Raw genomic sequence first — 12,293 nt, 5'->3', positions numbered from 1 at the left:
ACCTTTTATCAGTCCAGTATTCCTAGACTATTATACCATTGTTTAGGCAGTCCTTCAAATTTGAATGGTCTTGTTCTCTTATTTTGCATATTCCTTAGTTTGAGCAATTGGCCTATCTATGGATGGAAAGGCAAAAGTCTGGAGGGAACTACAGTCGTCACCGAGCACAGACAGAGAAACATGTAGTATTATGTGTCAGCTCCTTGAAAATCGATTTACTCATGGATTTCTTAAACGAATTTTATGCACATCCAAGGCTTCAGGTAAATCTGTAAATAATTAACTATGAAGTAATGGTGGTGTTTTATTGACATGTATATAATATACTGCATCATTATATTTGCCTTCTTCTCATGTTTTACAAATTGTCTCTGTAATTTTTTTTAGAAGATGCTTATTGGGATCTAGTTTTCAAAAATAAATTTGCATGATAACTTCTGAAGACACCCGTTGCTGGGGATATGTTAAAAAAAATATAGTATTTCCAGCAAGTATCTGAGGAGGATGGCTGCAGATATTGGGGAAACCTGCTGTGATCCTTCATTTTATGTCGATATGTAGTTAAATTATAAATTTGCCAACATGGCCCAAATGATGTTAATATCTTATCATAATTGCTACTGTTTGTCTTCTATCACTTGCATCCTGTTACATTCAATACAAAATACTCTAGTTTGGAATCAATGTGAGAACTAACCTCCTTGCTCACATCCATTACACAACTCCCAACTTGTAGGCATCTGCCTATAGGTTATGGGCCTAGATCTGCAGCTGTGAAGGACATATTCAACCGGTAAGCAATTGAAATACTCAGAGAACTACTCTACATAGACATTTGCTATAGAAATGCAGTGAAAGCATGAAAAGCATTGAAAGGTTGATAGAATCCTTGGAACCATGGCTTAGCTGAAGAACACCAAGTATATTCCATCATTAATTGCGAGGTGTTTTTAAAGGACATATATGAATAAGATGAAACAATGGCATTGACATCCATTGGAGTCAAGTTAGACTACATTGATTTTGCTATGGATATGTTGCAAAACCTGACCCCAGAATTTGGAACATGTGATCACAGTTGGTGGGATGCAACATTTGGGTAATTTCTGGATTTTTTTATAACCATTGGCCAAAGCTGGCACATGAAGACATGTGGGTTACAATAGCAGACTCTGTGGTGTGACACTCCTTTACTGTGCACAACAAAAAGGAATAGTAATAGCTACCGCTAAAAGATGCCAGCAACTCTTTGTCTTAGAAAATGCACAGTGTTATGCAATGGCTGCTGTGACTCTAGTCAAATGAAGAACCAGCGGCACAGGCAAATGGAACATTTAGGTTATGAGACCATACAAAAGCTTCAAGAAGAGTGGGTGACAGGAATAACTATAAGAAATCCTGATAATCTGGTGTGTGAATTTCCATCAAGGGTAATAAAAGCCCTGATGCCTCTTTCTGAAATCAGCAAATAGAGCTAAGTCTACTATCCTGTCACTGATTCAGAGATATATGTGGTCCTATGGACCATCAATTGTTTAGTCAATTTCGGTATTTCATGACACTTATGATGATTTTACATGGTTGATTTATGTGTACTTCTTAGAAACAAAAAGTGAAGTGATACATAATATCATAATATCACAGCCCCTGCCAGCCACCAGCCGTCACCAGCAGTCTGAAGGGGGTGCGCACTCATGAGATGCTTGTATGCCTTGTTCTGACAAAGCTCCCTGCCACCGTCTCCTCTGCTGCCATCTCTGGTCCCCAATGCTGCCCTGAACCCCCCCTAACCCTGCCCATCTCCCTGAAGCGGAGACTGGCTAGGTCACGCCGCCCAGCCTCCGAGTGACTGGGACGCACATGCATGTGGGACGCACGCGCGTCCCAGTCTGATGAAGTCCCTCTCCGCCAGCGCTCGTCAGCGGGGAGGTTCCGGCGAGCATTTCTAATCATCATGGCCTGTAATGTTTATCTTATATAGGAAATATAGTCTTTTATTTGAATTTCAGTAACAAATGTAAGAGACACTGACATTTTTAGCAGATATTTTCTCTCACAGAGATGGCACTTACATGGCACTTACAGGGCTTACATCTGACAATGCAGGAGACTATTAAAGCAAAAAAATGTTTGGACTTCATGTGAAAATAAGGGATCAAAGGATATTGTTTTGAGAGAGAGGGATATAAAGTTTGGAACATTAATAATAAAAACATATTAAATCATGAGTTATCCTGACACACTCTATCCCATAGTATCTCAAATGTCAAACTGTGAAGTGCCTTAGAAATGTGTAATGCTTGAACTACTGTACATGTCAATAGCAATACTTCTTACCAAGAGACTGTAAACCCTTTAAGCCAACAACCAACAAGGATTGTAACAAGATATAACAAAGGAAGACCCCATAAGAGTTATAGTGATGAATTTGCTAATATTGCATTCTCACAAGCACCAAGTATAGTAGAGGCAAAATTGAGTAATGAGTGTTCTGAATGGAAGCCTGCTCTAGATAAATCACGTCTTTAAATGAAAATAGGATGTGAACTCTTGTGAACAGACGATCCACCAGAGAACAGTAAAATCAAATAGATTTTCTTCAGAAAGTTTTTCAGATGGATCCACTGAAGAAACTCAAAACATCCTATGCGACAATAAGGATGCTATAGACAAAGTACCTTGGCAGATCAAAGTACATCACTATCAAACATAATTTCATTTGAGAAAGAATAAATAATTCTATTCGAGAACTCATACATCATGTACAACAGTACAGTACTTGATGTATGATCACAATATTGCCAATTTACTCACTAATTAGACTTACATCTCAAGTACATTTTGTAAACAATGTGATCTGAAATATGATTAATAATGTTTTGTACTTTTCATTGCTTGTTGCTTTTCATAATAGGAAGTTTTGGGAAACTTTAAGATATCTAGAACTCATAACAAGAGACATCTCTAAGTGAAGGGATGTTAACATGTAGTAAAATGGTTAAATGTGATAAGCTGTCTCTTATGTGAGTGTTATTGTGCAAAAGTCATCAACCACAATAACATCACATACCTGTGGTGCTTTTGCATGACTCATAGACACATTCATGTCAAATGTCTGAAATACCTGATTAGAGTGCCAGTGCATGTTGTTTCCTTGGTTTCTATAAAATGGTCAGCATATGCTCAAGCCTATCACTTTACTATTGGAGAGATTTAGGGGGAGATTCTCTAAGCTAAAAATGCGGTAAAAACCCTGTTATCTGGGTTTTTACCGCATTTTGGGATGCTGTAAGCATCCCCCGCCGGGTTACCGCGGCGGGGGGCATCGCCAGAAAAATCTGGCGATGCCCCATAGAAGCCAATGGGCTTCTATCGCAACCCTCCGCCGCCCCGCGCCGACCCCCCACCGCCCCGCATCGCCCCCTCCCCCCTCACCTGTGTCCGGGCAGCACAGCGCAGTGCTGCCCGGACCTGTGACCTCCTCCCTGCACTGATCCTCTTCCGGGTGCAGGGAGGAGAGCCCGGCGCAGCAGCAGCAGCGCCGGGTGTGGGATGGAGGGGAGAGCCGCCGGGACCTGCTGGGACCCGGCGACTCTCACCGCAAAGGACAGCTCTTAACGCAAGAGCTGTCCTTTGCCTTAATTATCGCATATGTTACAGCATATGCGATAATTAAATATGCAATGGGCGGCGAAGGGGGGCGGAGATTCTTAGAGAATCTCCCCCTTATACCTTACCACATTGGCTGGTGTTTATCCTTCTATCGCCTATATTTTGCTATGTTCTTAGGATAAAGCAGCAGAGCATCAGATCATTTGTCAATTTGGACTCGGCACATTGAAAAAGGCCCTTTTACATCGCACAGAGATTCAGGTTATTTTTGCAATGTTACAGATGGACCAGCTCTCATTCGAGCTGCTCCTGGTGATGGAATTGCCAACTGCCGCCATTCGCTAGCCAGCAGAAGATGGTCGCCCCGTTCTGATGGAGCCCGCTGCCACCCTCGGCCGCCTCCCTGATGTTCCCCCATAGCTGCCCGCACCCCCCTGCTAACCCTACCCATCTACCTGAAGTGGAGACAGGCAGGGAATCCGCTTCCCACTGCCGAGTGACTGGGATGCTCGCCTGTCCCAGTCAGATGGAACGCCTCTCAGCCAGCCTATTCCAGCTCAGAGAATCTGGCAGTTCCCTGAGCTGGCTGAGAGGCGTTCCATCTGTACTTAAAAGTGTATACATACAAATGCATGAAAACAAAAGGTACTCAAACCCTAGACAAACATACCTTCAACTATAACAGGGACATTAATATCTGAAATAGTCGGTACAAATTGTGTGTCAGAATCGAAGTATAAATGGAATCTTCACATACTATAAAAAGTTAAATGACTACAACTATTTATTGCAGCTGTCTACTTATGTAAAATAATTTTCAAATATATCCCAGTATAGAGTATTTTGTAATAGGTCACAAAATGAGAATATAGGAGTGTATATGCATCTAGAAATAATTTTTATATTCTGTGTGTATCAGGATTATTATGTGGTGATTCTGTGCCCCACGGAGATGGACGTTCAGGTTAGACGTGTTCTTCAAATTCCTATGTGGTCTCAAAGGGTTATCTACTTACAGGGCTCAGCCCTTAAGGATCAAGACCTGTTAAGAGCAAAGTAAGTGAGCATTTATACAGTATAATGCCGAAGAGATTAAAAATTCATAACAAAAATGTTTTGTGAACCATGCCACATAACTGTTATACTTAAACCTGAGATTTTATGCCTTGGTCTTTGATGAACATTTAATATAATATATAGGGTACATTTTTGGCCTTGTAGTGGTACTAAATAGGAAAAAAAAAGATGTTATGTCCTGATCTATAATATATATGTCTAGTGTCCGTGTGTCAGTGAAACACTGCCATCTGTTGGCAGAAAGTGAAACTACATCTACTAGCTTTAGAAGCATTTGTTTCAAGCGGGCTTACTAGTTATACATAATTTTTTATTGACATAAGAAGTGAATTACGGTAAATGTTGGGTGACTATATTATAAACTTTACAAACAGGCATATTAACAGCAAGGGTAGATTAAATAAAGTTTCTAAAAAGGAAAATAGGTGATGTTGCTTATAGCAACCATACAGACGCTGTCTATTATTTTATCAGATGTACAGATGTAGCGGGATTCATCTTTGCAGGGGATGGCGATGGCGTCGCCATCGCCATCCCCTGCCCCGCCGCCATCTGTATGTCGGAAGGGGACACGCGCGCATGAGGTGCGCGTGCGTCACCTTCCGACGGTGCTGCCCTCGGTCGCCCGGTGCCCACACTGGGCGACCGCACCCCCCCACAGTGGCCAGAGGTCCGCCCCAGCCCTGTCGAGCGGGAGGCGGACAGTATTGCGTCCGCCTCGCCGCCCCGCCGCCCGGATACTGAGACGCGCGTGCGTGGGGGACGCACGCGCGTCTCAGTCAGATAGAGGCGCCGTGTTGCTGGCGATCCGCCAGCAGCATGCTGCTGGCGGATCGCCAGCAAGGATAAGGCCTGCTACATCTGTACTAGAGAAATGATAGAATCTGATTTGTTGCCACTCATAACACAAACATTTTTCATTTTTAGCATGAGAGTCCACTGTTGGTTGTAAATAAGTTTAATTTATATAGCGCACTTTCTCCAACAGGGCTCAAGGTTTTGTGCTGCCCTGAAGAAAAATACAGGTTTACTGTTTCATATATCAGTTTTGAATCTCAATAGCAATGAAGTTTATCTTTTAAAATACACAAGTGTGAAATGTGGCATGAAGACTTGTTAAAATAACTTTTGTCTACATTGTAGGTAGTTAACAGATTACAAACATGCACAATGTAAATCAGGGCCATTTCTAGGGCTGGGAAGGCTATGTGATCGAGTGCGATGCTTGTGGTCACATCAATAGCTATAAACAGTATTCTGGAAAAAAAGGGGGTTATACTGTCTCTCGGACAGCTATACGGGTGCTACCCTCAGGCTCCTTTTTCAAAAAAAGCAGCAGCTACAAAGATGGGGGTTGTCAGTCCCCTGTGAAAACCTTGTACTAGAAAAGAAAAGAAGCTGCACTTTGAGGAAAGAACATAAATATGTCACACAGCCTGCTGGATTGATATTTTAAGTGGCAATGAATTATAATACACATTACACATACAAGAATACAAATAAAAATGAAAAAATAAGTAAAAAATTATGTATGAAATGGACAATAAAAATGGTCTTGCAATTTAAAAACAATTTCTCATTGCTTATTTGCTGGGTTAGGCGCCCCTGATAATTTCCTCTCAATTGGAACCCTGTTCCATAAGTATAGACTGTGTACACCAAAAGTTTGTGGACAGTTATTTTTGAACCACTCGATTCCGGGGAGAGTCCTGCGCTGAATTGCAGATGAAAGTAACAGCCCTCTGGAGTGGTGCTGATGTTTTTTTGTCTTGTTGGTGGGCCAATTGCTGTTGCTGGCGGTGGGTACCAAAGTCCTGGTCTAGGAATCCAAATTTGTAATCCACAAGTTCGAGGGTGGACGTTAGGGGGTTTGCGCTTGTTATAGGTGTCTGTGTTCTGACACGTTTCACTGGGGGACTCCCAGCTTTTTCAAAGGTATTGCTCCCCTGTTTAAAGAGTGTCCCCCCAGGCTTTACCAGGGCTGAAGCCAGGGACTGTCCCGGTGATCCGGGTACCATTCCCACCATGGCCCTAACTGTGCGGAGTATGTATATCCTCCCCGTGCTTGCGTGGGTTTGCTCCAGGTTCTCTGGTTTCCTCCCACAATCCAATAATATTTGTCTCAACAAAATTAACCCTAGAATGTCTGTGTTTGTGTGTGTACATGTGGTAGGGAATATAGACTAGGGGAAATAAGTACACAGTCAAGAAAGCGCTCCCAAATCACACCATGTGAAAAACAGAATAAAAGAATACTGTCCCTTTAAGGAGATTCTCAGCTCTCAAATCAACGTATTTGTATCTGGGAAAAGAGCCTTGGCTTTATGCAGCCAATGAAGCAAGCATATTACCAAGGATAAATACACCACAATTTAGTGCAGATGGTTTTGCAATTATGGCAAATTGTAGATTTAAAATGCACTCACAATGAGCCAGCTGTATAATAAAGCATTCAAAGGTATCCCCCTGGCAAATCAGCAACTCCTCATTCCAGAGTGTGGTACATAGAAAAGTTCAAAATAAAGCAGCGATGGTGCAGATCATTAAAACAGTACAAATTTTAATCCAAAATTCACTCACATATGAGACATATAAAAGCATATGTGGTATCCCAAAAGGAAAAAATGGAACTTGATGCAGCTGATCCGTCTCTGGAGTTGATGCTATGAACTTCACTGAACCTCCGGAAAGGTCAGGCTCAGGAGACAGAAGGGAACATCCAGCCAGTCCAGCTAAGGGTCCACAGGTCCTAGTCAGCACCAAACGCGTTTCGTAATCCTTTTTCAGAATTGATCTAGCTTGTTTGGTCTAAAGAGCTGTTATTAAACAGCGTGAGAAAGAATCAAGTAGAAATCAACTAGCATACTGTATTCTAGTATTTTAACTACAGTATATTCTATGGAACAAAACTTTACTATTTTGAGTAAGCTCATTATTAGTGAAGAGGAAACAAATGACAACAAACAAAAACTGAAAATCCACAGAACATGTCTTGATCACATTTAATGGACACTAAAATTGTTTACATGAATCACTTGTCACTGAACTTATTATTAAAAACATGTACTATAGTACAGTACATCTCAATATGATAAAGTTAGTGCTGGGCTGCCTTGTAGTGGCAATGCTGCATTCAGTGTTCTGTTTTATGACTTGAAAAAGGAAGCTGTCAGTGAAAAGAAGCCAGTACCTCTTCTGTACTGATTGCACAATCTATTTTTCTTTTCGATATAGAGAAAACGGGAGCACGCATCAAATCGAATGTGGATCGAAAGTGTCTTAAAAACCATTCGATTTCAATTAGATTTTGCTTCTATAAGCAAAATCAAATCAAAAACCTGTCAAAATTGAAGCGTGTGTACACCCCTTATGACAGACAGTTCCCAGCCAGCCACATGCAAACCTGTTATTAGGTAGCACCCAATACAGAGCCGGCCCTAGCCTAAATGACGCCCTAGGCAAGATTTTGGCTGGTGCATCCTAGCACCGCCACTTATTCCGCCTCTGACCCTGCTTCCCTTTCCCAGCACCATCAACCCTCATCATAGCAGTTATCATTTTGGTGCTCCTACCCGCAATATTTTAAATAGAAACAGTGCACACATTTGGTATGCGCAGCCCAAACAGGGGTGTATTCTTGCTGGGAAGGGGCATGGCCACACAATTTTACCCCCAATTCAAATTATGCCACACAGTAGTGCAACTTTATTCACATTATATCATGTGATGGTGTCCCTTATTCACGTTACATCACACTGTAGTACCACATTACCTTATATACATTACTCCTCATATTATTCACATTATACCCTTAGAAAAAATCCTGAGAAAATATTGTATTTTAACCACCTCCATGGCCACACTGCAACCCAGCACAAAGCAGTGTGTGCTGGGCAGAGGAGAAGAGCTGCAGCTGCTGCTGTCACTTAAGGGGAGGGGGGCCAGGGTCCCCACTGGGCCCTCCTATCAGACTTTGGCCTGGGTAATTTGTACCCCCTACTCCTTTCTCTCGGCACCCCTGATAATACCACACAGTAATGCCCCTTACACATGACACACATTATTAATGTCCTTATAACCATAATGCCCCTTACACATTACGCTAACCTTTATTAATGCCCTTCATAAACATAATGACACACATAATGCCCCTTACACATATGTTGCACATTATTAATGCCCTTATACACATGACACACATAATGCCTGTTACACATATGTCACACATTATTAATGCATTTATACATGACACACATAATACCCCTTACACATATGCCGAACACTATTGCCCAACCAACCCACCCGCAGACAGCACTCGCACAGCCGCTAAAACTGTGACCTCTGCCTCTGCTTGGATACAGATGTTTCCTCATACATCTTGTCTCAATAGGCCAAGCAGCTCCTGGCCAGTTCTGCTAACGTTGGGTGCCTTTTTTGCTGAAAATTCATCTTATTTGCATTGTTATGACCAGCACACACAAGGAGCTTCTGATGATTAAAATGATATGCAGCATGCCTATATTCTGTGTGCGACTGTGGCTGTACCTGCATACGGAATGCTATGTTACAGTGATTTCCATGAATACACTATTTCATATGCAGATACAGCCTCACTCACACACAGAATATTGGCATACTGCATATCATCTTAATCAGCAGAAGTTGCTGGTGCCCCTAGGAATTCCAAATGCCCTAGGCCAGGGGTTCCCAATCTTTTTCTAATCACGGCACCCTAGAGTATCAGAATTTTTGCATGGCACCCCTATGCCCCCAAAAATATATATGAAATTAAGTAGATTGTGCTTATATGTGCTTCTTAGGTTCAGTTATGTGGTAAAGGGCAGGATTTGGTTCTGATTGTACACATTTTATGATTGGCAGCCACCAGCACTGGTTTTGTCTAGAAATAATTGATCATAAATCATTTGAATTGGTCCTGGATGACCAACCCGAGGCACCCCTGCAAGTGTCCCGAGGCACCCCAGGGAGCCTAGGCGCACAGTTTGGGAACCACTGCCCTAGGCAATTGCCTAGTTTGCCTATGCCTAAGGACGGCCCTGACCCAATACATAATTTGTGTTAAACTTTACCGTATTACAGAAAGAATACATGACATCCAGCCAGCCTAGTAATATGATCAGGCTACCACTAGCTTAATGCCTGAAAGTAAAGTCATGTGCTTAATACAGATATTTCCAATCTACAGACTTACTTAGGAGCTTAGTTAAAAAAGTCCCTTGTTTACAAAGCCTTATATTGTAGTACAGTATTAGAGCTTTGGCAACAGTCACAACACTCTTCATAAGAGATGTGGGGGTATGAAAAGGTCGGAGGACGCATACCGCCGCACCGCGCTGGCTCACTGTGCTCAGGGCAGCCAAGAGGTATGCTGGGCCCCGGTAAAATGTGGAGGGCATGGCCTAATCGCAGGAGGCTATGCCCCAAAAATGTTAAGAGGTGGAGGCTAATCGCGGGAGGCTATGCCCCCCCCCCCCCAGCAGCAGCAGCAGCACACACCTTCAGCATGTACTGTGCCGATAGCAGGCAGTAGAGGTGTATGCTTCTGCCCGGGATGGACGAAGAAGGGGTTGAACCAGGGCCCCTGCCGGGCCCCTCCAGTAAGCCCGGGCCCAGGTAATTAGTACCCCCCCCCTCTCGGCTCCCCTGCCTGCGCTTGCCAAGCTTCGGGTTGGCGTTGATAGTGGGGGTGGCGTTGACAATGGGGGTGCATTTAACATTGTAAGCACCCATTGCATGCAATGGGATAAGATGCACTTCGATCAAAATCAGGGGCGCTGTGCTAGGAAGCAAGTACTATATATATATATATATATATATATATATATATATATATATATATATATATATATATATATATATATATATATATATATATACACTGCTGCACACTTTGACTACTGGTCTTTATTAAAGCTGTTTAAAAGTCCCAGGAGTGCCTCTCATCCTTTCCGCTATATATATATATATATATATATATATATATATATATATATATATATATATATATATATATATATATATATATATAATGAAAAAGGCAAGATGGCACTCACTTGTAGGGAGTTCAGTCGGTGCAGGGTCCAGAAATGTTACTATAGAATCACACTCACCCCATCCACAGCAGCAAACGGAGCAAGATAAACGGATCAGCACTCAGTAATTGGTGAAGAAAGTAAAGTGTATTTACATTACACGCATGTTATAACAAACAGTGCAGACAGCTGTCCCAACAGCTGTTTCAACCGGGGTGTATATATATATATATATATACAGACCAATAGTCCAATCGCGCTAAATACATAAGGATTTACACTGTTGGCTGCCTTAACACAATGTCCCTAGAGGGTTGAGGGACAAATACAACAATCTGAACACCCACTTGTGGTATGGCGCCTAAATTATATTATTTTCAAGTCCATGAGTGATGTTTATCCGAAATGAAATTAAGTGAAACTGTTGTTATCCTCCAGAAATTGTTTTATTGTTTCTCAAATGTTCACAGGAAACAGGTAAAAACTCCCAACGCTTTTCGTCTAGCAAGACTTCATCAGGGGAATACAATATACGTTGTTCTTAGTGTGTGTTATTTATTAACACGTAGATTTACAGAAGTTTTTGAGGTGTTTTGGTCACCTAAGTGCATGGAACCATTAAAAATAATTGAAGACTACTTGTCTTCCCCAGTGGTATGATATCCAACAATATCCCAAGAGAAGGTGTAGTGAACTCTCCTTTGCAATTGGGCTGGAATTATCGTCTCTCTCTGGTATGTCCTACTTCAACTGGGGAAGGCGGCTGCTATATACACTTGTGATCTCTGGCTCCAATCCAATGCAAACGGGGACACACACTGGATCAGAATCGGAGATAAAACACATGCAATTTGTCACTTTTCCTCTGATTTATCAACACGATCCTTCGGAATCGGATGAAAAATGGCCAAATCGCACTAGCTGAAGCGCTGAATAGACAAATATGTTAATATGTTAGCATTTCTAATTACATTTTATTTTGTGGTATGAGCTGTTAAATGAAAATACGAGAGGTAGAACAGATACATCTACACTGTAATTATTTTTGGAAAATATTGAATTTTAAGCATTGGTCCCTAATTTATTTGTACAAGGAATTCCATGATAATAGTTAGTGTGTGCTGTGTTATGTAGTAGTGCTACCTGTATTGTGTAGTGTTAGTTGTCTGGTTATGGTTTTCATATGTACTGTTAATATGAAATAAAGATGCGTTTTGTACCTTGCTTTTGTGGCCTTACTGTGTGATCCTGGAATCCATGACCCCTGGGGCACCGTGCACCGCTGTAAACACAACCTTTCTCAAGGCGGTTACGATCGATAGGTCCCTGCGTGCACCCATGAACCCGGGAGTCCTCCAAAGGTGAGGATACCGGTTCCTCAATCACTCAGACACCGAGCAGATCAAACCAAATGTGAGGTGCCGGTTCCTCAATCACTCAGACACCGAGCAGATCAAACCAAAACACGGTTTATTTTTTATCACAACACACACAAGTAGATAAAGACAGGAACAATAGGCAAAATGTAGCATAGAAACATCCAGGTAGCAG

At 42.0% G+C, this 12,293-nt stretch overlaps 1 protein-coding gene across 12 annotated transcripts in view; it reads left to right on the top strand.

Moving 5' to 3' along the window:
- The window catches only part of KCNT2 (potassium sodium-activated channel subfamily T member 2), an 852,827-nt gene that overhangs the window by 532,873 nt on the left and 307,661 nt on the right, over nt 1–12,293 (top strand). For all 12 annotated transcript variants that reach the window (XM_083156802.1, XM_083156806.1, XM_083156799.1 and 9 more), the window contains 2 exons: nt 99–263; nt 4,532–4,668. In XM_083156802.1, the coding sequence (XP_083012928.1) occupies nt 99–263; nt 4,532–4,668 (302 nt within the window). The remainder of the gene's footprint in view (nt 1–98; nt 264–4,531; nt 4,669–12,293) is intronic.

Source organism: Crinia signifera, chromosome 8 (assembly GCF_055691185.1).
Source record: "Crinia signifera chromosome 8, ASM5569118v1, whole genome shotgun sequence".
NCBI lineage: Eukaryota > Metazoa > Chordata > Amphibia > Anura > Myobatrachidae > Crinia > Crinia signifera.
The sequence above is the reverse complement of the archived record's forward strand: the minus strand, read 5'-3'. Positions and strand labels throughout refer to the sequence as shown.